The sequence below is a fragment of the Scatophagus argus genome, chromosome 17 (assembly GCF_020382885.2).
Source record: "Scatophagus argus isolate fScaArg1 chromosome 17, fScaArg1.pri, whole genome shotgun sequence".
Classification (NCBI taxonomy): Eukaryota; Metazoa; Chordata; class Actinopteri; family Scatophagidae; genus Scatophagus; species Scatophagus argus.
The window spans coordinates 1,598,229-1,626,009 of NC_058509.1; the positions used below are offsets into that span (position 1 = coordinate 1,598,229).

The 27,781-nt window shown below is 42.2% G+C and overlaps 10 gene segments (V, D, J or C); 8 read left to right on the forward strand and 2 right to left on the reverse strand.

Moving 5' to 3' along the window:
* Window positions 1-2,002: 2,002 nt before the first annotated feature.
* On the reverse strand, window positions 2,003-3,506 carry LOC124074894 (the record flags this gene model as incomplete). The annotated part of the segment is given in 2 exon segments: window positions 2,003-2,506; window positions 3,371-3,506. Coding segments are annotated over 2 exon segments (471 nt in total), but the record flags the coding sequence as incomplete, so codon positions are not given.
* A 588-nt stretch (window positions 3,507-4,094) lies between these two features.
* LOC124075037 lies at window positions 4,095-4,615 on the forward strand. The segment is given in 2 exon segments: window positions 4,095-4,151; window positions 4,259-4,615. Coding segments are annotated over 2 exon segments (375 nt in total).
* Window positions 4,616-4,997: 382 nt separating this feature from the next.
* On the forward strand, window positions 4,998-6,879 carry LOC124075045. The segment is given in 2 exon segments: window positions 4,998-5,583; window positions 5,799-6,879. Coding segments are annotated over 2 exon segments (360 nt in total).
* Window positions 6,880-6,978: 99 nt separating this feature from the next.
* Window positions 6,979-8,502, reverse strand: LOC124075018. The segment is given in 2 exon segments: window positions 6,979-7,482; window positions 8,348-8,502. Coding segments are annotated over 2 exon segments (471 nt in total).
* Window positions 8,503-9,077: 575 nt separating this feature from the next.
* Window positions 9,078-9,751, forward strand: LOC124075038. The segment is given in 2 exon segments: window positions 9,078-9,136; window positions 9,244-9,751. Coding segments are annotated over 2 exon segments (375 nt in total).
* A 2,138-nt stretch (window positions 9,752-11,889) lies between these two features.
* LOC124075040 lies at window positions 11,890-12,645 on the forward strand. The segment is given in 2 exon segments: window positions 11,890-11,941; window positions 12,049-12,645. Coding segments are annotated over 2 exon segments (375 nt in total).
* A 1,142-nt stretch (window positions 12,646-13,787) lies between these two features.
* On the forward strand, window positions 13,788-14,308 carry LOC124075022. The segment is given in 2 exon segments: window positions 13,788-13,843; window positions 13,951-14,308. Coding segments are annotated over 2 exon segments (387 nt in total).
* Window positions 14,309-17,134: 2,826 nt separating this feature from the next.
* Window positions 17,135-17,644, forward strand: LOC124075035. The segment is given in 2 exon segments: window positions 17,135-17,191; window positions 17,299-17,644. Coding segments are annotated over 2 exon segments (378 nt in total).
* A 4,435-nt stretch (window positions 17,645-22,079) lies between these two features.
* Window positions 22,080-22,589, forward strand: LOC124075025. The segment is given in 2 exon segments: window positions 22,080-22,135; window positions 22,243-22,589. Coding segments are annotated over 2 exon segments (384 nt in total).
* Window positions 22,590-24,955: 2,366 nt separating this feature from the next.
* LOC124075039 lies at window positions 24,956-25,453 on the forward strand. The segment is given in 2 exon segments: window positions 24,956-25,007; window positions 25,115-25,453. Coding segments are annotated over 2 exon segments (375 nt in total).
* The last annotated feature ends 2,328 nt before the right edge of the window (window positions 25,454-27,781 follow it).

The window sequence follows — 27,781 nt, forward strand, 5'->3', positions numbered from 1 at the left end:
CAGCTGATATGTTGTTTAAGTTAGTTATATTAGACCTGCAGAAAGATACAGAGAGAGAAAGAGAGAGAGAGGGAGGGAGAGACACAAAACTACGAGGAGAACTGGACACGCAGTTAGTGACATAAAATAACCCAGATTGGCAACTGGTTCCACAGCAGGGGTGCCTGATAGCTGAAGGCTCATCCTCCCAGTCTATTTTCATGAATTCTGGGAACTGCAAGTAAACCTGCGCTCTGTGATCTGAGTGATCTATTGGGAATATATGGGACTATTAGATCCTGCAGGTATGATGGGGCTGGTCCATTTAGGGCCTTATATGTAAGTAGGAGAATTTTAAAATCTATTCTGAATTTTACTGGAAGCCAGTGAAGAGAAGCTAAGATGGGGGAGATGTGATCCCTTTTACTGATTCCTGTCAAAACTCTAGCTGCTGCATTCTGGATCAGCTGCAGGCTATTAAGAGAGTATTTTGGACATCCTGATAATAGTGAGTTGCAGTAGTCCAGCCTAGAAGTAACAAAAGCATGTTTTCAGGGTGAGATCGATTGATTTTTAGAAGAAGCAATAACTGATAAAAATATTCAAATGGAAACTTTTCTCATAAATTTAATTTGTCTGAAAATTAAACTTTCCAACTAAAGTATTAAATTACAAATATCATAGTTAAAAACAACCATATTTACATGTTATTTTATAATGTCATTTTCTCAAGATAACAAAGCTTGTTTCCATCTGTTAACAAATTCATTTTTCTTGTTAAATCTGTAAATCTGTCACAGCTTTACACAAACAGCATAACAAACGCTCGAGCTTCCCCTCACGAGTCTCAAACCTCTGCAGAAACAAACACCACATAACAGGACTGTTGTTACTCCTGTCCTTTACGGTAAGAAGCCATAATGTAAATACACTCCCATCAAATCACCAGGAAAAATATTCTTCCTACAAATGGTAGAAGCCCCCACAGAGGACTGTGTGTTTGTCACTGTCCACTGATGAATCCACTGATGAAGTCATTTCCTCCTGATAATCTGTCTCATTATCTCAAGACGTCCTGCATTTGATTTCTTGAGATGGTGCGATAAATTAAAATGTGATCACAACAAAATGAGTCTTGTCATCTTGTAATCTGGACACAGAGTCAGGTTGTACTGACAGAGCTGTCACACACTCCCATCACTTGTTTATGACACCATAAGATGAAATGATAAAATTCTTTGCTGAGACTCACTCTGTCTCTGTAGACTTAATGGATTTCAAAAATCAGCACATGACAGCAGTGGATGAATATGTATTCATATTTTGTACATATTGTCAAGTCTACCAGCAAGTCTTTGGATACATCAGTAACCAACAATTGCAATTTTCTTGAAGAGAAACGGCTGATTTAATATATTGTATGAAACATTATGGAGATGATATGTTGCTTTATATATCTAATCCTGGAAATCATGTATTCAATGTTTTTTAATTGAGAAATTTGAGTCAGAACAGAAAATATGGTGATTTTCAAATGACATTCACTGTCTTCTTTTCACTTACACAATTTGACTCTAAGTGAAGCTTTTTTGTCTCATTTTAAAATTCACTGAAAAACATCCCAAATTGTATTAACATTATATGATTTTATATGGATGATATGCTGCTTGTTGTTCAAAATTTAGAAAATTCTTATGAATTAGAATTTTATATTTAGGTTTACACAACTAACAAAAGATCCATATGGCATATGGATGTTGTTGGATAGACAATAGTAATAATAGAAGGTTTTATGATTTGGGGTGAAACTGTCTTATCATGTGTTTCATCACCAAATATGATTAATTTAGAAATAACTGGAATGACTACAGAAGACATCCAGAGTCTTAAACTATTAAAAAGTCAACTGGAATAAATTGACTTCAGACTATCAACCATACTGTGTTGACTCTGTGCATGAAGCTGAGAAATGTATTTATTATATCACAAATATCAGTGGAACAAAGTCAAGAGACGTGTCACATTATAATACACATGAGAAACTCTTTATTGTTTGAAAATGCTGACAACATGAAGAAAGGCAAGAACACTTTAATGTTGAAACACGTCAAGACAAAGAGAGAAGAAGAAAGAGAGAACAGACTGAGAGCAGAATGAGAGTAAAACCAGTAGCAGAGTCCCAGTGAGTCAGCTCAGGACTGGGAACACTGGTCTCTCCTCAGTGTCTCTGAGAGTGGAGTCTGGGAGCCCTGGGTGGCCTCACAGGTCACAGAGCCCACCTTCCCCCACTGGTCTGCAGGGAGCCTCAGGGTGCTGCTCCAGCTGTAGCGGCCGTCCTTCTCCAGCACCCCGGGGCTCCTGCTCTCCTCCCAGCTGCTGCTGCCGCTGCTGCTGCCGTCCACCTTCCAGGACAGACTCCAGTCTGAGGGGAAGCCCTTGTTGGCCAGACACATGAGCGTGGCCTTCCCCTGCTGCAGCTCCTCACTGGAGGGGGGCAGCACCGTCAGGGTGGGGACGACTCGACCCGCTGCACAGAGACACATTAATAAAGTTTATATGAGCTCAACTAAACTCCATCCTGTTGGCTGCAGCAGAGGAGGCTTCTAGTTCTGTTGCTCTTCCTCAGATTGGATGAAACTGCTCTTAAACGTTTCACTTCCCCCTCTGAGCTCAGTCACCATGGCAACAGACAGGCATCACTGCTGAACCATGGCAACAGACAGGTTTCAGTACCACAGAGGAAAAGTTCAAACTGACACAGTAACTTTGGAAAGTAAGATTTGTTTGATAAAATAAACATTCAGAAGGTTTTAGCTTAAAATCTGACATGTGGGATGAAGATTGTGAGACTTTTCTTGTTTTAACTTTCTCAAATATTTCTTGTCTGAAGCCAAAAGCTGATAAATGATGAAATGTGTTTGTTCTCTTCATGTAAGCAGGAATCATCACTGAACAGTCAGGCTTCATTACTGAAACATTCAAATGAATATTTTTAACTACTGAACCACTTTTTCAAACTCATAAAATCCTCACAGAAAATACGTTGAATGACTTCATTAGTCTGGGAGAAAGATCGAGTCACACCCATGAACACTGAACTCTGAACTACAAATTACTGACCTGAAATATTAGAAGTTAAAGTTTTAAAATATTTTCTTCAGACACAGTAATTCTGAGTAGTTTTCTACAATTAAAATTGTCAAAATTTAGAGAAAAAACTTCAGTCATGTTGATTTCAGTTTGGTTAACAACAATGTGAAGCCTTCAAGAATTTGATCAAACACATCAAATATCAAATTTCCAACAAAACATTGCAGTAAGGTCTACAGATGTGTAATTCAAACAGTAAAAATATAACATTTGGTTGATTAACAGAGTAAAATGTACTTACCTCCAACATCCAGTCTGGTTCCTCCACCGAAAGTCCACCACAGTGATACAAACTGATTGAGCCGCCGTACAAAAACCTCTGACTGTAGAGAGACACGGCTCTCTGACTTTGACACAAACACATTCAACAAACACGTTCACAGTTTACCCAGTTCATGTCATAACTGGATAAAGTGTTTAAAACACAAAATATGAACATGTACTTGAGGTTTATTTTGTGAATTTTTAAAAATCTACAAGAAACAGAAATTTATGTTTCAGTAAAACTAATTCAAATGGCATAATTATGAAGACATCTCTACAATAAATCCTGACAAGTGTAAATATTATCATAAACATGTGTAGTGTAGATTGATATGAATGGAAAATAATATTTGTGTTTTTTTGTGTCACATTGATGTTGATTTGTGTGGTTGTGATTTAGCGGGATTCACTAAATATTCGGTGGCAATATTTGTCCATCAAAATCATCCCAAAATACAGATGAGCTCTGACACATTCCTAATCAATACTGTGATAAAGTGATTGATCCATTGATCAGCAGCATCATGAGAGTAATCCAAGTCCCTGTTGGAGTCAGTCAGAGCATTTCCATAGAGAGCCACTTTGCATCAGCAGCACCATGCTCCAGTGCTCTGGGAGAGTTTATAGTCCTGAGAGTTGAACACTGGATGACTGACAGCTGTCCTTCATGACAACAGAAGCCACAGAAATCCTCCTCATCAAAAACATGACTTTGATCTGCGTCCTCATCTGGACTCTCCTCTGCTGCTGCTTCACAGGTAAAGTCCAGAGAATCAAACTCCTCTCCTCTATGAACATCCGTCCCTCTGAAATGAAGCCCACAAAACCATGACGCTGCTTTATGTTTTTGTCTCTGTGTCCTCAGAGTCCAGAGGACAGGTCACAGTGACTCAGCAGCCTGCAGCAGTGAGCTCTGCTATTGGAGGAACCGTCTCCATCAGATGCAGGACCAGTCAGAATGTTAATAGCAACTATTTATCCTGGTACCAACAGAGAGGTGGAGAAGCTCCTAAACTCCTCATTTACTATACTAGCACTCGAGCATCAGGGATTCCAAGTCGTTTTACAGGCAGTGGATCAAACTCTGACTTCACTCTGACCATCAGTGGAGTCCAGGCTGAAGATGCAGCAGTTTACTACTGTCAGAGTGCTCACTATATCAACAGTCAGTGGTTGTTCACACAGTGAAAAATGGTCGTACAAAAACCTCCCTCAGTCAGACTGAACAGAAACTGAACTGACTGGTGCAGCTGGAAGCTCCTGCAGAGACTGATACACTTCACTGAGGACACACAGTGAACACACAAAACACTCTGATTTTTGAATAATTTCTTCATTTTTGTCCACAATTAACTGCCTCCACAACATAACGAATAAATCTACATATGTTTTCATGTTTATATACTTCATACATCACTGACAGCCAGTGTGTGATCTTCTCAGTGAGAAATAATGGACAGTGATGTAGAAAGGCTTACAGACAGGTACAGGTCCCAGTTAAGGACATAAAACATGAGGCAAGAAAGAAACACTGGAATCCATGACAAGGACACAGTGGAGGTGGGCTGGTATATATAGTGAGTGACTGATGAGGGAATGAGGTGCAGCTGAGGAGGTTGGCAGGAAACTGCAGGGAGGATGAGAAAAGTGGGAACAGGTGTGAAGATGGATGAGGCAGTCAGGTGATGGAGGAAGGAGGGAAAGTCTGAGGGCATCTGGTGTGTCTCTCTGTCACTACATGGACTTGAGACAAAGAAATCTGTCCACCTGTAACTGATGAAGACTTCCATGTCTTCTGGCTCTGCCCACATGTCCAACAGGTCTGGTTGGAGTCTCGGTCTCAGCATCCCCTCATCCCTCATCACTGCTTTACTTGTTCAAAATGTCCACATTACAAACACCTACAAACATGTCAGACCTGCTGCTACCAGACTCTTCAGTGTCCTCTGCATGTAAATGTGTAGTTGGGTGGTGTCAGCAGTGAGGGGGAAACAGCAGGACATGTTGAGGACAGCTACAGTCCACTGACTCTGTGTGTTTGCATATGTGTCCTGCCTCTGTGCTCCCAGCCGTTAAGAGGCCAGTGTTGATCAGTGGCTGTCCAGGCCTTTCAGAGCCACTGACCTGCCGGCAGCACAATGATGATGTCCCTGATCCTACTGCTGCTCACCCTGGGGCTCCTTGTTCAGGGTGAGACTCTCTTCTGAAGACTTTGCTTCAGGATGCAGCCAGGTTCACCACAGTGATGTTCTGCTGTGATGGAGAAACAGTGAAACAAGCAGCATTTACCTTCTTCCATCTGTTCTCCATGTTAAAGAGATGATCCTCTTCTGTTTGGATGTTGATCATCTTTCTCCACACTGGATTTGTCTCAATAACCTTCTGCTCTTTTTCATGTTTTCTAGATTCATCAGGAGAAATCATCCTGACTCAGTCTCCTCAGACTCAGTCTGTTGTTCCAGGACAGACTGTCTCCATCAGATGTAAAGCCAGTTCAAGTGTTAGTAGCAACCTGCACTGGTACCTTCAGAAAGTTGGAGAAGCTCCTCAACTGTTAGTTTATTATGCTACAACTCGTTACTCTGGAGTTCCTGATCGTTTCAGTGGAAGTGGATCTGGAACTGACTTCACTCTGACCATCAGCGGAGTTCAGACTGAAGATTCAGGAGTTTATTGCTGTCAGCAGTCTAACAGCTGGCCGTTCACACAGTGAAACAGCGTCGTACAAAAACCTCCTCAGCAGGAGAGGAACTGATCTGAATCAACAGCTGCACTGAAACTGAAACACTAATGGTTTAAATAAAATACATTTTAGATAAAAACAGGCAACAACAGAACAGTAATGACTTTGAGGATAAAATTAGTTTGTGTATTTCTTGTAAATGCAATATTTTTTATATAACTTTAATTCTTAATTCAAGTTTGTTTTTGTGTTTTTAGAGCTACAGTATTTGCAATTGTGGTTCTTGGTAACATCATAACACAAAATAGCTCTTTTTATTTAGCTTTATATTGAGAAAGTCACATCAGACAATTATCAAAGAGATGTAACACATGAATTCAGATTGTCATCAACTGTATGGTATCATGACATTTTATGACATTCACTGTCTTCTTGTCACTTAAAAAGTTTGACTTTAAGTAAAGTTGTTTTGTCTCATTTAAAAATTCCTTGCAAAACATTTCAAATGAAATTGACATTATATGATTTTATGTGGATGATACGCAGCTCTTTATTTAAAATCCTGAAAATACTTGTGAATTACAATTTTATGTTAAGGTTTACAGAATTAACGACAGATTCATATGACATATGGATGTTGTTGGATAGACAAAAGTAACAACATAAAGTTTCAAACTTTAGGTGAAACAGTCTTACCATGTGTTTCATCACCAAATATGATTAATTTAGAAATAACTGGAATGACCACAGAAGACATCCACAGTCTTAAACTATTAAAAAGTCATCTGGAGTAAATTGACTTCATACTATCAACCACACTGTGTTGACTCTGTGCATGAAGCTGAGAAATGTATTTATTATATCACAAATATCAGTGGAACAAAGTCAAGAGACGTGTCACATTATAATACACATGAGAAACTCTTTATTGTTTGAAAATGCTGACAACATGAAGAAAGGCAAGAACACTTTAATGTTGAAACACGTCAAGACAAAGAGAGAAGAAGAAAGAGAGAACAGACTGAGAGCAGAATGAGAGTAAAACCAGTAGCAGAGTCCCAGTGAGTCAGCTCAGGACTGGGAACACTGGTCTCTCCTCAGTGTCTCTGAGAGTGGAGTCTGGGAGCCCTGGGTGGCCTCACAGGTCACAGAGCCCACCTTCCCCCACTGGTCTGCAGGGAGCCTCAGGGTGCTGCTCCAGCTGTAGCGGCCGTCCTTCTCCAGCACCCCGGGGCTCCTGCTCTCCTCCCAGCTGCTGCTGCCGCTGCTGCTGCCGTCCACCTTCCAGGACAGACTCCAGTCTGAGGGGAAGCCCTTGTTGGCCAGACACATGAGCGTGGCCTTCCCCTGCTGCAGCTCCTCACTGGAGGGGGGCAGCACCGTCAGGGTGGGGACGACTCGACCCGCTGCACAGAGACACATTAATAAAGTTTATATGAGCTCAACTAAACTCCATCCTGTTGGCTGCAGCAGAGGAGGCTTCTAGTTCTGTTGCTCTTCCTCAGATTGGATGAAACTGCTCTTAAACGTTTCACTTCCCCCTCTGAGCTCAGTCACCATGGCAACAGACAGGCATCACTGCTGAACCATGGCAACAGACAGGTTTCAGTACCACAGAGGAAAAGTTCAAACTGACACAGTAACTTTGGAAAATAAGATTTGTTTGATAAAATAAACATTCAGAAGGTTTTAGCTTAAAATCTGACATGTGGGATGAAGATTGTGAGACTTTTCTTGTTTTAACTTTCTCAAATATTTCTTGTCTGAAGCCAAAAGCTGATAAATGATGAAATGTGTTTGTTCTCTTCATGTAAGCAGGAATCATCACTGAACAGTCAGGCTTCATTACTGAAACATTCAAGTGAATATTTTTAACTACTGAACCACTTTTTCAAACTCATAAAATCCTCACAGAAAATATGTTGAATGGCTTCATTAGTCTGGGAGAAAGATCGAGTCACACCCATGAACACTGAACTCTGAACTACAAATTACTGACCTGAAATATTAGAAGTTAAAGTTTTTTAAATATTTTCTTCAGACACAGTAATTCTGAGTAGTTTTCTTCAATTAAAATTGTCAAAATTTAGAGAAAAAACTTCAGCGAAGTTGATTTCAGTCTGGTTAACAACAATGTGAAGCCTTCAAGAATTTGATCAAACACATCAAATATCAAATTTCCAACAAAACATTGCAGTAAGGTCTACAGATGTGTAATTCAAACGGTAAAAATATAACATTTGGTTGATTAACAGAGTAAAATGTACTTACCTCCAACATCCAGTCTGGTTCCTCCACCGAACGTGTACCACAGTGATACAAACTGATTGAGCCGCCGTACAAAAACCTCTGACTGTAGAGAGACACGGCTCTCTGACTTTGACACAAACACATTCAACAAACACATTCCCAGTTTACCCAGTTCATGTCATAACTGGATAAAGTGTTTAAAACACACAAAACTATGAATGTGTACTTGAGGTTTATTTTGTGAATTTTTAAAAATCTACAAGAAATAGAAATTTATATTTCAGTAAAATTAATTCAAATGGCATAATTATCAAGAAATCTCTACAATAAATCCAGACCAGTGTAAATATTATCATAAACATAACATATAAACACATGTAGATCAATATGAATGGAAAATAATATTTGTTTGTTTGTGTCACATTGATTCGTGTGGTTGTGTATTAGCAGGATTCACAAAATATTCTGTAGCAATATTTGTCCCTCAAAATGATCCCAAAGCCACATACAGATGAGCTCTGACACATTCCTAATCAATACTGTGATAAAGTGATTGATCCATTGATCAGCAGCATCATGAGAGTAATCCAAGTCCCTGTTGGAGTCAGTCAGAGCATTTCCATAGAGAGCCACTTTGCATCAGCAGCACCATGCTCCAGTGCTCTGGGAGAGTTTATAGTCCTGAGAGTTGAACACTGGATGACTGACAGCTGTCCTTCATGACAACAGAAGCCACAGAAATCCTCCTCATCAAAAACATGACTTTGATCTGCGTCCTCATCTGGACTCTCCTCTGCTGCTGCTTCACAGGTAAAGTCCAGAGAATCAAACTCCTCTCCTCTATGAACATCCGTCCCTCTGAAATGAAGCCCACAAAACCATGACGCTGCTTTATGTTTTTGTCTCTGTGTCCTCAGAGTCCAGAGGACAGGTCACAGTGACTCAGCCTGCAGCAGTGAGCTCTGCTATTGGAGGCTCCGTCTCCATCAGATGCAGGACCAGTCAGAATGTTTATAACAATAACTTTTTAGCCTGGTACCAACAGAGAGGTGGAGAAGCTCCTAAACTCCTCATTTATCTTGCTAGCACTCGACAATCAGGGGTTCCAGATCGTTTTACAGGCAGTGGATCAAACTCTGACTTCACTCTCACCATCAGTGGAGTCCAGGCTGAAGATGCAGCAGTTTACTACTGTCAGAGTGTTCACTATATCAACAGTCAGTGGTTGTTCACACAGTGAAAAATGGTCGTACAAAAACCTCCCTCAGTCAGACTGAACAGAAACTGAACTGACTGCTGCAGCTGGAAGCTCCTGCAGAGACTGATACACTTCACTGAGGACACACACACACAGACTTTTCACCATCCATTCTAATCTTATCACAATCCCAGTGATGCGCACAGGTAGGGCAGATTTTGTTAATAGCAGACCATTCGTGATTATCGCATATATTCATTAAATAAAATGGTTGCCAAACTGGTGAATGAGGTCACGTGAGTGACGTGTCTCACTGGGTTCAATATGGCGACTCAGCTCTGAGGGTTTGAATCAAGAGAGTGGGGAACAAAAGGTTAACAAAGTGATCGAACACGTGTTCAACAAAGAGAGTAAACCTGAGTTATGTTACCATATGACATCACTCAGATGGTTGTGGATGTCTGAGGTGTGTTCATTGAGGACACACACAAACACACACCCAATAGTGTTAGAATAATGCTGACAAGTACTTCAATAAACTCTTCAATTTTCATATTATCTAAAAATATTACCTTATATTACTTATAACATAATATTATCTATTAATATTACATATTATGCATAACACACACACACACAAAACAGGTTCATAGTGGAGTGCCTGAAATGTCTGATAATAAATCTGGTTATTTGGAGCAAATCAGTGATTACCTTTCAGACTTTAAAATGGAAACTCATCATTTCATCTTGTCTTCAGAAAAGGATCATCTAACATTTAAAATGCTGCTAAGGAAACCTCTGAGGATTTGATTTATAATGTCTGCTGTTTTAATTTAAGACAGCAACATGACAGCAGTCATTGTAATGATCTTTGTGGACATCATTGAGTTCATTGCTTGGCCTTTATCATTTTAATATACACAGAACATCAGCATCACTGCAACAAACACAAAGTCAACATTCATCTTGTGATTAATGTGGAGACAGACATAGAAGTAGTTATCACTTTATGCAGATGATACCCTGCTTTATATTATAATCCTTAAAATCATTTTTAATATCTACATTTTATGTCAGATCAGAAGGATACTTTAGTGAGCAAGATGTGAACATTACACATGGATCCTCAAGGGAAGACAGTCGTAATAAAGACTTTATTATTCACCAATGAAATAATTTTACCATGTGGATTGTTGCCAGTTAATAAAATGATGAGTTAATAAAACAGGTTGAAACTGACATGACATCAGGAACACAACCACTGTTTACATGAAATTGGAAAATAATCCGGAAAAATTAGATTTGTTAATGTTGTGACTTTTTGCATTAATCTAACAAATGTTACTCATGTTACAAATAAAAGAAACATATTCAGAAAATGATTGACTTTTATCATACACATGATAAAATCTTTATTGATGGAAATTGTTGAATCCGTCAACGGAAGCAAGAACACGTTAATGTGGAAACATCATGAGAAAGAGAGAAGAAGAAAGAGAGAAAAGACTGAGAGCAGAATGAGAGTAAAACCAGTAGCAGAGTCCCAGTGAGTCAGCTCAGGACTGGGAACACTGGTCTCTCCTCAGTGTCTCTGAGAGTGGAGTCTGGGAGCCCTGGGTGGCCTCACAGGTCACAGAGCCCACCTTCCCCCACTGGTCTGCAGGGAGCCTCAGGGTGCTGCTCCAGCTGTAGCAGCACATGACAGTAGTTTATTTATTTGATGGACTGATCTTTGTTGATTGTAAATGTTATCTGGTCTTTCATGGTGTACTTTTGGCAATCAACTTTGAAACTGACAAATGTTTGTAGAAAAATCTCATGTCAAAGACATTTGATATCAATTTATGCAGATGATAAACTGCTTTACCTGTAGATTCCATTTACAACTTCTTGCACTTTTAAAGATTTAGGGTTATGTCTAAGAACAGATAAAACTTTTTGTATTAATTATCATCGTAATCATAACTGACTAAAACGCTCACTGAAAGAGATAGAACTGATGACGATAGAAGAATATACCCAGTCACAAAAGCATTATAAAATGGGAAAAGAAGCACTTACTGTCATTAAAGCTTTGTGCTTAAACTTTTCTAATGTTTCTAGTAATGCAATAATAATAATAATAATAATAATAATAATTATAATCTAAAGAAAAATGCTTAATTGATGAACGTCTTCTTGAAGTATTGAAATTATTAGGATGGAAACAAGCCAGTCAGGGCATTTCCATAGAGAGCCACTTTGCATCAGCAGCACCATGCTCCAGTGCTCTGGGAGAGTTTATAGTCCTGAGAGTTGAACACTGGATGACTGACAGCTGTCCTTCATGACAACAGAAGCCACAGAAATCCTCCTCATCAAAAACATGACTTTGATCTGCGTCCTCATCTGGACTCTCCTCTGCTGCTGCTTCACAGGTAAAGTCCAGAGAATCAAACTCCTCTCCTCTATGAACATCCGTCCCTCTGAAATGAAGCCCACAAAACCATGACGCTGCTTTATGTTTTTGTCTCTGTGTCCTCAGAGTCCAGAGGACAGGTCACAGTGACTCAGCAGCCTGCAGCAGTGAGCTCTGCTATTGGAGGAACCGTCTCCATCAGATGTAGGACCAGTCAGAATGTTAATGGCAACTATTTATCCTGGTACCAACAGAGAGGTGGAGAAGCTCCTAAACTCCTCATTTACTATGCTAGCACTCAAGCATCAGGGATTCCAGATCGTTTTACAGGCAGTGGATCAAACTCTGACTTCACTCTGACCATCAGTGGAGTCCAGGCTGAAGATGCAGCAGTTTACTACTGTCAGAGTTATCATGAGATCAACAGTAAAGCTGTGTTTACACAGTGAAAAATGGTCGTACAAAAACCTCCCTCAGTCAGACTGAACAGAAACTAAACTGACTGCTGCAGCTGGAAGCTCCTGCAGAGACTGATACACTTCACTGAGGACACACACACACACACACAGTGAACACACACAATCTCATCAGTTATAATGAATCAATCAACTTTGTTGCTTTATCACCAATTAACACGATTCCTGACCCATGTTTCAATGTCCGTTCATATCTTATGAAAATCCCATGTTGTCTGACTTCATAAAAGCTCAAGAAGAACCAGACTTTCACAGTTACTGAGAACAATGTTGATCATGACCTTTGACCTCAGCTTCATACTGGTTAACAGCTATTTCAAGTATAACCACTTTCACTGACAAAATTTTACATACAAAACCAGAATGAGAACAAAAGATATCCACAGCCTTAAACAACTCAAAAGATTGATGAGATTGATTTGATGGGTAATCATCTTAGCATGTGTATTGGTATTGAAAATAATTATTATACACAAAACTGGAATCACGACAACTGATACCCACAGTTTTAAACTATTAAAAAGTCATCTGGAATAAATTAACTTGTTGCTGTTGTGACTTTGGTCACTAAGAAATGATCCTAATATATCACATATTTTCGGTACAACGCTTATGGCAGGATATCCAGGCCATCAACCACAAGACAACACCTGCCTGTGAAGTTGATACTTCTATCCCACAAGTGCTGAAAGACAGAGCAACATGGCAGCGAGGAAGACCAACCCTCCTCTTGATGACCAATTACTGACAAGTCTCTATGTGGAGTAAATCCACAGAAAGCTGCTGGACCTGATAACTTCCCTGGCAGAGTGCTCAGGGGATGTGCAGACCAGTTAGTGGATGGCCTCACAAACATCTTCACCATCTCTCTGAGAGGTGCCATTGTCCCAAAGTGCTTCAACGAACCACCATCATTCCCATGTCCATGAGGTCATTAGTGTCCTGCTTCAGTGGCTATCGTCCCATGGCACTCACGCCTACCATCATGAACTGCATTGAGAGTCTGGTCATGAGGCACATCAAAGACCTGCTGCCCCCCACCCTGGACCCCTGTAGGTTGCACATTGTTCTTTTTATTTGCATTATATGAATAGACATAGTCTTGTGTTGACTATTTAGTGTGGTGTTGCATAGCACATGGAGGAACACTGTTTTACTTCACTATGTACTAAACTCAATGTATATAGCTGAAATGAATACAACGAAAAGCACATAACTTGACATGTGTTGAAAGACGTGTCAGTCAAAGCATTTCCATAGAGAGCCACTTTGCATCAGCAGCACCATGCTCCAGTGCTCTGGGAGAGTTTATAGTCCTGAGAGTTGAACACTGGATGACTGACAGCTGTCCTTCATGACAACAGAAGCCACAGAAATCCTCCTCATCAAAAACATGACTTTGATCTGCGTCCTCATCTGGACTCTCCTCTGCTGCTGCTTCACAGGTAAAGTCCAGAGAATCAAACTCCTCTCCTCTATGAACATCCGTCCCTCTGAAATGAAGCCCACAAAACCATGACGCTGCTTTATGTTTTTGTCTCTGTGTCCTCAGAGTCCAGAGGACAGGTCACAGTGACTCAGCAGCCTGCAGCAGTGAGCTCTGCTGTTGGAGGCTCCGTCTCCATCAGATGTAGGACCAGTCAGAATGTTTGGACTTGGAGCAGCAACCACAATTTACACTGGTACCAACAGAGAGATGGAGAAGCTCCTAAACTCCTCATTCACACTGCTAGCACTCGAGCATCAGGGATTCCTGATCGTTTTACAGGCAGTGGATCAAACTCTGACTTCACTCTGACCATCAGTGGAGTCCAGGCTGAAGATGCAGCAGTTTACTACTGTAAGGGTAATTTTGACTGTAGCAAGTATGACTGCTTCACACAGTGAAAAATGGTCGTACAAAAACCTCCCTCAGTCAGACTGAACAGAAACTGAACTGACTGCTGCAGCTGGAAGCTCCTGCAGAGACTGATACACTTCACTGAGGACACACAGTGAACACACAAAACACTCTGATTTTTAATAATTTTTACACAACATAAAGAATAAATCTACAGATGTTTTCATGTTCAAAATACTTCATACATCACTGACAGCATTTCCAGACACAAGCACCACAGAACTACAACTTTCTAAATTAAAGCCAATGTGTGATCTTCCCAGTGAGAAATAAAACATAAAACACGAAGAAAGAAAGAAACACTGGAATCCATGTCAAGGACACGGTGGAGGTGGGCTGGTATATGTAGTGAGTTAGTTAGTTTAGTTAGTTTTGATTTTAGTTTTTGATTTTCCTCCGCTAGGAGTGATTTTTTGATGTTAGATATATTACCTTAGATAGTAGAGTTGTTCCTCCCTTGGGAGCGTCCTTTGTTTCATAATTTTTCATAGCCCGTTTTTGTTTCTTCATTTCTTTGTTAATGTTTCATAGCTGTGTATTCCCCTCTAGGGAAGAACACATGTCAGGATATTTACATAGCCTCTTTGTTTTACCACTCTGCCAAGAGGTATTGCCTCAGACTTCTTTAATAAAGGCTGATCTTGTGAACTCGAGTCTCTGCATCTGAGTCCTGCTTCAAGCCCCAGCTTGACAGTACACACTGGCCAGTATGGACTCAGCAGAGACCCGGCAGATGGAAGCTGCCTTGCGGGAACAAGAAGCCCGTATCACGCGTCAGAAAGAGTTTCAGACAGCCACAGCATCGCACATTGGAGTCCTGCCTGGCCGGGTGCATTATCTTCTGGACCAACTGGCGAAGACATCAGGGTCACCTGCGGCTCCTGAAGCCCCGGCAGCCTCCACTCCAGCCCCAGCCCCAGTGTTTCCGTAGTGAAATAACTGGCAAGAAAATAAAGACTTTGATAAAAAAAAATTAAACCACAAGGGAATCACTACTTGATCACATTTTCATTGTTTCTAATTATTAAAACCATCAACCACAAATGAGAAAGAAGACATGATTGATGCAATGTGTCATGATGGAAAAATAGAGAGAGAGAGAAAGATAAAATCTCAAATAAGAGTTGTTATATCACTTTATGCAGATGATACTCTACTTTTTGTTTCTAAAACTGAAAATCCTTATTAAAGATGAAATTTTTTAAATTCAGATGTACAGAAGAATTTGCATACAAGATACAAGATACCAAGATACAAGATAGGTTTATTTGTCACATACACAATCATACACGGTACAATGTGCAGTGAAATTCTTTGTGTCCCTGCTACCAAAAAATAGGTAAATAAAAAATTTTAATTTAAAGAAAAAAATAATAAAATTAAAATTAAATTTAAAAAAAGTGAAAATGTGCATTATTTACATCAGTGGTATTTACATCTAGTGCATGTAGTGCAGGTGGGAGTGGGATTGTCCAGATTAACGCTCACTGTTGAGCAGACGGATGGCCTGGGGGAAGAAGCTTCTCCTCATCCTCTCAGTGTTGGTTCTCAGGCAGCGGAACCGACGGCCTGATGGCAACAGGGAGAAGAGTGAGTGTCCGGGGTGATGGGGCTGCCTGAGGATCTTCTCGGCTCTCGACCTGCATCGTTTGGTGTAAATGTCCTGCAGGTCGGGTAAGGTTGTTCTGATTGTCCGCTCAGCTGAGCGGACTGCCCTCCTAAGGGCCGAGAGGTCCTGCTTTGTGCAGCTGCCCATCCATGTGGTGATGCTCCCACTCAAGATACTCTCAGTGGTGCAGGTGTAAAAGTTCCTGAGCACCTTGAGGGGGAGCCTGAAGTCTCTGAGGCGTCTGAGGTGGAAGAGACGCTGCCTGCCCTTCTTAACAGTCCTGTGAATGTGCAGTGACCAGGACAGGTCCCGTGTGATGGTCACACCGAGGTATTTAAAACTGTCCACCCTCTCCACCTCAGACCCGCCGATGCAGAGTGGACGGATGTCCTTCTGCTGCTTCTTCCTGTAGTCCACAATCAGCTGGGAGGGTTGGGGTTAGGGTTCAGCAGGAGGTTATTCTCCTGGCACCAGCTCTCCAGGTGGATGACCTCCTTCCTGTAGGCCTCCTCCTTGTTGTGGGAGATTAACCCCACGATGGCTGTGTCGTCAGCAAACTTTATGATGGTGTTACTGTCTGACACACACAGTCATGTGTGTACAGGGAGTACAGCAGGGGACTCAGCACGCAGCCTTGGGGGGATCCAGTGTTGAGGGTGAGGGGGGATGAGCTATGGGGGCCCACGCGTACCACCTGTTGTCTGCCAGTAAGGAAGCTGTGGATCCACCTGCACAGGGAGGAGTTCAGTCCAAGATCACACAGCTTGGTTACCAGTCTGGAGGGGACTATGGTATTGAATGCTGAACTGTAGTCCACAAACAGCACTCTCACATAGTTCCCCATCCTAGTGTCTACGTGGGAAAGTGTCTTGTGCAGCAGGAAGGTTATGGCGTCGTCTGTGGATCTGTCTGGGTGGTATGCAAACTGTAGGGGGTCCAGGGTGGGGGGCAGAGAGGAGGTGATGAATGTTTTGACCAGCTTCTCAAAACATTTCATCACCACAGATGTGAGGGCTGTGGGGCGATAGTCATTGTAATTGATAGTCATTAACTCTTGAAACTATCAAAATAAAACAGGCCAGTCAGAGCATTTCCATAGAGAGCCACTTTGCATCAGCAGCACCATGCTCCAGTGCTCTGGGAGAGTTTATAGTCCTGAGAGTTGAACACTGGATGACTGACAGCTGTCCTTCATGACAACAGAAGCCACAGAAATCCTCCTCATCAAAAACATGACTTTGATCTGCGTCCTCATCTGGACTCTCCTCTGCTGCTGCTTCACAGGTAAAGTCCAGAGAATCAAACTCCTCTCCTCTATGAACATCCGTCCCTCTGAAATGAAGCCCACAAAACCATGACGCTGCTTTATGTTTTTGTCTCTGTGTCCTCAGAGTCCAGAGGACAGGTCACAGTGACTCAGCAGCCTGCAGCAGTGACCTCTGCTATTGGAGGCTCCGTCTCCATCAGATGCAGGACCAGTCAGGATGTTTATGGCAGTAGCTTTTTACACTGGTACCAACAGAGAGATGGAGAAGCTCCTAAACTCTTCATTTACTATGTTAACACTCGGGAATCAGGGATTCCAAGTCGTTTTACAGGCAGTGGATCAAACTCTGACTTCACTCTGACCATCAGTGGAGTCCAGGCTGAAGATGCAGCAGTTTACTACTGTCAGAGTGTTCATTATATCAACAGTCAGTATGTGTTCACACAGTGAAAAATGGTCGTACAAAAACCTCCCTCAGTCAGACTGAACAGAAACTGAACTGACTGGTGCAGCTGGAAGCTCCTGCAGAGACTGATACACTTCACTGAGGACACACAGTGAACACACAAAACACTCTGATTTTTGAATAATTTCTTCATTTTTGTCCACAATTAACTGCCTCCACAACATAACGAATAAATCTACATATGTTTTCATGTTTATATACTTCATACATCACTGACAGCCAGTGTGTGATCTTCTCAGTGAGAAATAATGGACAGTGATGTAGAAAGGCTTACAGACAGGTACAGGTCCCAGTTAAGGACATAAAACATGAGGCAAGAAAGAAACACTGGAATCCATGACAAGGACACAGTGGAGGTGGGCTGGTATATGTAGTGAGTGACTGATGAGGGAATGAGGTGCAGCTGAGGAGGTTGGCAGGAAACTGCAGGGAGGATGAGAAAAGTGGGAACAGGTGTGAAGATGGATGAGGCAGTCAGGTGATGGAGGAAGGAGGGAAAGTCTGAGGGCATCTGGTGTGTCTCTCTGTCACTACATGGACTTGAGACAAAGAAATCTGTCCACCTGTAACTGATGAAGACTTCCATGTCTTCTGGCTCTGCCCACATGTCCAACAGGTCTGGTTGGAGTCTCGGTCTCAGCATCCCCTCATCCCTCATCACTGCTTTACTTGTTCAAAATGTCCACATTACAAACACCTACAAACATGTCAGACCTGCTGCTACCAGACTCTTCAGTGTCCTCTGCATGTAAATGTGTAGTTGGGTGGTGTCAGCAGTGAGGGGGAAACAGCAGGACATGTTGAGGACAGCTACAGTCCAGGCTGAAGATTCAGGAGTTTATTACTGTCAGCAGGATTACAGCTTCCCGTTCACACAGTGAAACAACGTCGTACAAAAACCTCCTCAGCTGGAGAGGAACTGATCTGAATCAACACTTTCGTTTAACTGAAACACAGTCTCTACAACTGAACACTGACAGTAAATGCTGCTTGGTATTGTAAGTTAAAATGGTAAATGTTAAAACAGAGTATTAAACAAGTTGGATCAAAATCCATCTACAGATGAGTTGACAGTGTAGAGTTATTACAGGTACACATCAACAGCAGTTTGATTTTCACAAAGAAAATGTATCTTCATGTTTATATCAGGTGACCTAAATGTTATTTGAAGTTCATGTGATTTACATTCAAGTCATACAGTCCAGTTTTCAAGAAACTGCAACATCTTTTAATGAGCTTTTGTTCATAAGAAAGCATGTAAGTTATATTAGATTTTAGGATCTCGCTGCTGTCACGATGATGAATATGCTGATAACATTTATGACTGACATGCAGTAAATTCCTCTCAGACTGATTTCACTTTCTTGACACCAAACCATTTAATGAGAGTGTTTCTTTAAGCTCAACACTTCATTAAGAACTCATCCACTGATTTTCCTCAATGTTTCCTTTTAACTTCCTTTAACAAAACAAATTAATAATTAACATCATGAAGGAGTTTCTGCAGTCTCAAAAGCTTTCTGGAATAATCTGGGACAAAGTATGAACTTAATTCTGTCATTTCTGCAACACAATGACCTGATTAATGTGAATCTGATAACTTTATTGTTGTGTACCACTCACAGAACAAAGTGACCACAGTTTCTTTAGACATTTAGAAAATGTTTTAAAAATTAAAATTACTGGCGTGGTGGTAGAGGCCATTGGGGGTGCGCTATGCTCCACTGATTGCTCGCTGCGGGTTGTTTCTGTGCGGCGTCTATTCCTCTCCTCCAAGCTGTGTCGTCCAGGACTGCCTGATTGGGGGAAGTATAACCCAGCTGCTGCGCCGTGTCGGCCGATCAGCGAAGGAAACCACTGCTGCTTTGCCGGAGATTGTTTGGCTGCAACCGCGGCTAGAGGCTTTGCCTCATACCGGAGATCGTTGGCTGTAACAGCGACTAACTGCTCTGCCTCATACCGGAGATTGTCGTTGGTGACAGAGATTGCCCGCTTCCGCTTTGCGCTGGATACGGCGTGCCGTCAGAGGGATTAACTGCTTGCCTCGCCTTGGGCTCGATTGCTTCACCCCGGGCGCGCGCCGTCCCACTGCAGCCGGCTTGGCCTCTGGCTGGCCGTTCGGCGCTCCCGTGGTTGGTTGGAGCTTCTCCCTGCGGTGTAGCCGATATACATTCATATGTATATGTCTGCGTGCACTAAGGAGTGCGTGTGTGTGTATGGCGAAGAGTGAGTAGCGGGAGATTATTCTGTTGTGTGTGCGCGTGTGTGTATGTTTGTGTGTGTATATATCTATAGTTTCTTTTTTTCTTTTTCGTTTGTTTTGTTTTCTTGGTTAGTGGTTGCTTGTTTTCCTTTTTATAACCTGTTGATTTTTTTGTGGTTTTCCCCATTCAGGTGCTGAACCTACGGTGGTGGATGGTCCTGGTGGTGGTGTCCCTTTTGTGTTGTTTGCACGCCGGGTGGATTTTGTTGTCCCAGTTTTGGTTTGCTTCACGTGTGGTGTTCCAGGGGTTCTCTTTTTATTTATTGTTTGGATCAAGCCCAAGAGGTTCAGCCCTGATTGGTTTTTGTATTATTTGAGTGACAGGTTTGTGTTTTCTTTTTTTGAATTCATGTATTTTCAGTGTCTGGTTTCTTTAATTTTATTGTAAATAAAATTATCAATTTTACGAGCTACGGTCTCTGCCTCAGCTGTGGACGAACCTGAAGTTCATCTATTCTTGGGGAGTTAGTCCCTTGGAAAGAGTTCCCTGGGTGAAATTCCCAGGGTGGCGTTGTCTGGCAACTGGTATTGATATCCATAGCTCTTTTTCTCTAGCACGCAGAGGTCTCGCCCTCGCGCCGCCACACAAGCAGTTTGTCTCAAAGGGCTTAACATAACATCAGCAACATCCTCTGCCCTTCGACCCTCACATCGACTGAGGAAAAACTCCCAGAAAAACCTTTAACAGGAAAAAATGGAAGAAACCTCGGGGTGAGCAACAGAGGAGGGATCCCTCACCCAGGACGGGAAGACGTGCAATGGATGTTGTACAGGCAGGAAAGCAGTTAACAACATGAGAATGACATTACTAAAAAGACAACAAAATCCCAACTGTTTAGTTTCACTTTTGCTACCACCTCAATATGATTTTAACATTTCACAAGACTGAAATTATAATAATGAAATTATGATGAACTGCTGTAACATTCATGTATTTTTTATGTGCTGTTGAAAGTCACATGGAGGGAGTAAGTGAGGAGAACAAACAGGGAGAATCACTGAGAGCAGTTTGAGAGTAAAACCAGTAGCAGAGTCCTCAGAGACTCACTGGGGAGTCAGTTCAGGACTGAGAACAAACATGCCAGTAATCCCTACGAATGGATTTTACACCACATAAAAGTCGCTGCAGATCTCCAGTGAATGTATTGAAAATAACCCTTTTCAAAAAAGTCTGGAAGTTTTATGTTAGCTTGCTTTACTGTTTTGATGGTAATATTAGCATTCCAATAAGAAAGAAAGAAAAAGAGCAAGAGGGAAAAGCTTCTTCCCCCAGGCAATCAGACTGCTGAATAACTCCTGACTTAAGTTGCACACTGCACCTAAAAAGCACAAATTGCACTTTCTCTCTGCTGCTACCTATGTATTTATATATACTCTGCATACACTCCATATATACCCTGCATATATTTCCCTGCTGGTATTTATATATCTATATATTTATATATACTCTGCATATACTGCTATATACTCTGCATATATTTCTCCCTGCTGCTATTTATATATTGAATAAACTTACATAAACTGCATGTACTCTGCATATACTACATTCATCTCTGCTGCTATTTTTAGATTCTGCCACTATTTATATATTCTGCTGCTAGTTCTACATTTATATACACTCCAAGTGTCCTCAACTGTGAACTTACTATACCAACGGAAAAGCAAGTTCTGTTACTAGTCTTGTCCTGTCACCATGTATATTTAAGTTATTAGATTTGGTATTTCACTTTATGCAGATGATAGTCTAGTTTTTATTGATAATACAGTTACACATAAAATATACATATTGTTAGATAAACATGAACAACAGAAGGTTTTGTGATTTAGTGTGTGATCATCTTACCATGTGTATTGCTACCAAAAATAATTAAGAAAGATAAAACTCTAATATCTGCAAATAATACCCATATTTTAAATCTTTTAAAAGGATTCTGGAATAAACTGACTTGTTCCTGTTGTGACTTGGTGCACTGACTGATGTTCCCAAAATGTCACATACGTCAAGAGAAGAAAGTCAAAAGACGAGTCAGTCAGAGCATTTCCATAGAGAGCCACTTTGCATCAGCAGCACCATGCTCCAGTGCTCTGGGAGAGTTTATAGTCCTGAGAGTTGAACACTGGATGACTGACAGCTGTCCTTCATGACAACAGAAGCCACAGAAATCCTCCTCATCAAAAACATGACTTTGATCTGCGTCCTCATCTGGACTCTCCTCTGCTGCTGCTTCACAGGTAAAGTCCAGAGAATCAAACTCCTCTCCTCTATGAACATCCGTCCCTCTGAAATGAAGCCCACAAAACCATGACGCTGCTTTATGTTTTTGTCTCTGTGTCCTCAGAGTCCAGAGGACAGGTCACAGTGACTCAGCAGCCTGCAGCAGTGAGCTCTGCTATTGGAGGCTCCATCTCCATCAGTTGTAGGACCAGTCAGAATGTTTATTATAGCAGCTACCACTATTTAGCCTGGTACCAACAGAGAGATGGAGAAGCTCCTAAACTCCTCATTTACTTTGCTAGCACTCGAGCATCAGGGATTCCAAGTCGTTTTACAGGCAGTGGATCAAACTCTGACTTCACTCTGACCATCAGTGGAGTCCAGGCTGAAGATGCAGCAGTTTACTACTGTCAGAGTTATCATGTTATCAACAGTAAAGATGTGTTCACACAGTGAAAAATGGTCGTACAAAAACCTCCCTCAGTCAGACTGAACAGAAACTAAACTGACTGCTGCAGCTGGAAGCTCCTGCAGAGACTGATACACTTCACTGAGGACACATACACACACAGTGAACACACACAATCTCATCAGTTATAATGAATCAATCAACTTTGTTGCTTCATCACCAATTAACACGATTCCTGACCCATGTTTTAATGTCCGTTCATATCTACCATGTTGTCTGACTTCATAAAAGCTCAAGAAGAACCAGACTTTCACAGTTACTGAGAACAATGTTGATCATGACCTTTGACCTCAGCTTCATACTGGTTAACAGCTATTTCAACTATAACCATTTTCACTGACAAAATTTTACATACAAAACCAGAATGAGAACAAAACATATCCACAGCCTTAAACAACTCAAAAGATTGATGAAATTGATTTGATGGGTAATCATCTTAGCATGTGTATTGGTAGTGAAAATAATTATTATACACAAAGCTGGAATCACGACAACTGATACCCACAGTTTTAAACTATTAAAAAGTAATCTGGAATAAATTAACTTGTTGCTGTTGTGACTTTGGTCACTAAGAAATGATCCTAATATATCACATATTTTCAGTACAACACTTATGGCAGGATATCCAGGCCATCAACCACAAGACAACACCTGCCTGTGAAGCTGATGCTTCTATCCCACAAGTGCTGAAAGACAGAGCAACATGGCAGCGAGGAAGACCAACCCTCCTCTTGATAACCAGGTACTGACAAATCTCTATGTGGAGTAAATCCACAGAAGGCTGCTGGACCTGATAACTTCCCTGGCAGAGGGCTCAGAGGATGTGCAGACCAGTTAGTGGATGTTCTCACAAACATCTTCACCATCTCTCTGAGAGGTGCCATTGTCCCAAAGTGCTTCAACGAACCACCATCATTCCCATGTCCATGAGGTCATTACTGTCCTGCTTCAGTGACTATCGTCCCATTCAGGGACGTGCAGAGACCTCTGGTGGGGCAGGGGCTCAGTTTATAAAAAAGGGCACAAAACATTTCAAGCAATTGAACTTTATTTAAAACTGAATTTCAATAACAACTTAATTTCTGCCTGTGGGTGTGTGTGTGTGTATTCGAAGCTGCCACATTACTAAATCGATGAGGTTGCTCTACATTACACAATCCAACGCAAAAAACAGCCCTAAACAATGTATTGTAACGTCCCTGCAAGAATGTTCAGTGCTGTTAATGTTGATAGAGTTGATGTTAATGTTAGAGTCAGATTAGTTAGAGTTGAGAGCTAGGAGTTTTATAGTTTCCTACGGTCTGTGAATGCATGTGTGGTTGGATGTGAGAGCGAGAGGGCGGGGGGCGCCGAGGGAGAGAGAGAAGGTGCCGGGAGAGGAGAGACTGAGCGGGGAGCGACTGGGAGAGTTGTTGTTGTTTTGTGGGACACCTTGATTGTTTTTTTGGCGTGGTTACGGCCGACAGTAACCGACTGTTCTACAATAAATGAAGGTTTGTTGAACAACTCTCATCGTTCTTACACGTCCGGCTGGACGTTACAGTATTAACTTGTCCTTTCACGAATCATACAACATGAATGGTCAGAAAAGGAATGAACACTGTGATTCACTGCGACCTTACCACGCGCCTCTCCTTCTTGCATCGTCTCACTTGATGGCCGCATGCACACGCTTTCGATGGGTTCGCTGACCATGTGACGTCATGAATCGTGGCCGCAAGGTATTTAGGTGTAAAACGTTTTTCCCCCCAATTGTATAACTTCGCATATGATTTAGGAGACATTGTGGAGAACTTAGCTGTTGGAATTTATTTATTTTTTTAAAAAAAACAAACAAAAAAAAAAACAGCCCTGTCAAAAGGGCACTTTTAATGTCCATCAGGAAAAGGGCAGGTGCCTGAGCCCCTGTAGCCCCCCTTATCTGCACGTGCCTGGTCCCATTGCACTCATGCCTACCATCATGAAGTGCGTTGAGAGTCTGGTCATGAGGCACATCAAAGACCTGCTGCCCCCCACCCTGGACCCCTGCAGGTTGCATATTGTTCTTTTTATTTGCATTATATGAATAGACATAGTCTTGTGTTGACTATTTAGTGTGGTGTTGCATAGCACATGGAGGAACACTGTTTTGCTTCACTATGTACTAAACTCAATGTATATAGCTGAAATGAATACAATGAAAAGCACATAACTTGACATGTGTTGAAAGACGTGTCAGTCAAAGCATTTTCATAGAGAGCCACTTTGCATCAGCAGCACCATGCTCCAGTGCTCTGGGAGAGTTTATAGTCCTGAGAGTTGAACACTGGATGACTGACAGCTGTCCTTCATGACAACAGAAGCCACAGAAATCCTCCTCATCAAAAACATGACTTTGATCTGCGTCCTCATCTGGACTCTCCTCTGCTGCTGCTTCACAGGTAAAGTCCAGAGAATCAAACTCCTCTCCTCTATGAACATCCGTCCCTCTGAAATGAAGCCCACAAAACCATGACGCTGCTTTATGTTTTTGTCTCTGTGTCCTCAGAGTCCAGAGGGCAGGTCACAGTGACTCAGCAGCCTGCAGCAGTGACCTCTGCTATTGGAGGAACCGTCTCCATCAGATGCAGGACCAGTCAGGATGTTTATGGCAACTATTTATCCTGGTACCAACAGAGAGATGGAGAAGCTCCTAAACTCCTGATTTACTTTGCTAGCACTCGAGCATCAGGGATTCCAAGTCGTTTTACAGGCAGTGGATCAAACTCTGACTTCACTCTGACCATCAGTGGAGTCCAGGCTGAAGATGCAGCAGTTTACTACTGCATGGGTGAATTCTATATCAGCAGTCAGTTTTCATTCACACAGTGAAAAATGGTTGTACAAAAACCTCCCTCAGTCAGACTGAACAGAAACTGAACTGACTGCTGCAGCTGGAAGCTCCTGCAGAGACTGATACACTTCACTGAGGACACACACACACAGACACAGACAAACACACACACATAACTTCCACACTTCTCATTATCTATTCTTATTGTAATCCAGTGTTGCTTGATTTCAGAAAAACTCAAGTGGTCCTAAGCTTTGATGAGACAGCTGATGAGAACATTCTTGATCATGATCTTTGACATCAGCTTCATACTGGTTTACAGCCATCTCAACCATATACAGTTGTTCATTCATTCATTTTCAACACCGCCTATCCATCAGGGTCGCGGGGGAGCTGGAGCCTATCCCAGCTGACTATGGACGAGAGGCAGGGTTTAACCTGGACTGGGCACCAGTCAATCGCAGATCTGACACACAAAGACAGACAACCACACATTCACAGCAAGGCGTAATGTAGAGCAGCCAATTAACCTAATGCGCATGTTTTTGGGATGCCGGAGAACCCAGAGAAAACCCACACAGACAGAGGCAGAACATGCAAACTCCACACAGAAAAGCCCAGACCAGGATTCAAACCTGGACCTCTCTTGCTATGAGGCGACAGTGCTAACCACTGCACCACCGTGCTACCCCATGTACAGTTATATTTATGTAATATTAAATATATAAATATTTGATCATTAGGGTAAAAGCCAAAAAATTTCAAAGCTCAAATTAAACTCATTATTTCACTTTATGCAGTTGATGGCCTACTTTTTATATATGACCCTGAAAATCCTAATAGCAAATTAAATTTTGTAATTCAGAAGTGTGGAATCTTCTGTGACAAATTAACAGCACATACACTTAAAATATGGATATTGTCAAATGGTCCCTCACTGTTCAGGAGTTTTAATGTGCAAAATTTCCCCCACTTTAGAAGGGCAGCCAGTTCCAGGAAGATCAGACAGGATTTCACTCATTGATCACACGTTTTGCTCTTTTCTTCTTTCTTTTAATTTTGGACGTTTCGATGCCATGCTGACCAATTAATCAGGTGAAAAACCTCCAACACAAATACAAACACCAATTGATAACATGAAAAACAAAATAAACACATGAAATATTAACTTACTGAAATTTCAGATACTCCAAAATTAAACATTGTCAATAAGTAGCAAATATCAACAACTACAGGGCATGACTAGAGTTCAGCAGTCTGACAGCTTCAGGGAAGAAGCTGTTTCTGAGCCTGGTGGTCTTGCTCGGGATGCTCCTCAGCCGCCTGCCTGAGGGGAGGGGTTGGAAAAGTCCGTGTGCAGGATGGGGGTGGAGTCCTTCATGATTCGGAGGGCCCTCCCCCTGCATCGTGCTGTGTAGAGGTGGTGGGGAGGCTGCCCCCCCTGGTCCTCTGTGCAGGCTTTACCACCCTCTGCAGAGCCTTCCTCTCAGCAGCGGTGCAGTTGCCATGCCACACAGTGATGCAGGTTCAGAGGACGCTCTCCACTGCGCAGTGGTAGAAGCTCCTCAAGCTCCCCAGCGCAGCTCGCCGCAGCTTCCTGAGGAAGTAGAGACGCTGGTGGGCCTTCCTGACCAGCCAGGAAGCGTTGGCATTCCAGGTGAGATCCTCGGTGCACATCCAGGTACCTGTAGCTGAAGACCACGTCCACAGCTACTCCTCCGATGTGCAGCTAGGGAGGGGTAGGGCGCCTGTCCTTTCTGAAGTCCACCACCATCTCTTTGGTCTTCATCAGATTGATACAGAGGTTGTTTTCTCTGCACCACTGCACCAGGTGTTCCACCTCTTCTCTGTATTCCAACTCATCGTTGTTGTTGATGCGTCCCACCACTGCTGTGTCATCTGCAAACTTCACAATGTGAAAACTGGGACGCCTTGCCGAGCAGTCATATGTCAGCAGAGTGAACAGGAGGAGGCTCAGCACACAGCCCTGGGGGGAACCAGTGCTGAGGGTGAGGAGGAGGAGGAGGTGGAGTTGTGGATCCTGACAGTCTGAGGTCTGTTGATCAGGAAGCCCAGGACCCAGTTCCCAAGTGTGTGACTCAGACCGAGGGTGGAGAGCTTCTGTACCAGGGTCTGTGGGATGATGGTGTTGAAGGCAGAGGAGAAGTTCAGGAAGAGCAGGCGGACGTAGGAGTTTCTGCTCTCCAGTTGGGTGAGGGCTGTGTGGACCACTGATGAGATGGCGTCACGCGTGGAGCGGTTTTTCTTGTAGGCGTACTGGTGGTGGTTCACAGTGACGTCGATGTGGACCATGACCAGCCTCTCAAAGTACTTCATGACTACCGGGGTCACAGCTATGGGTCGGTAGTCGTTCAGGCCTGT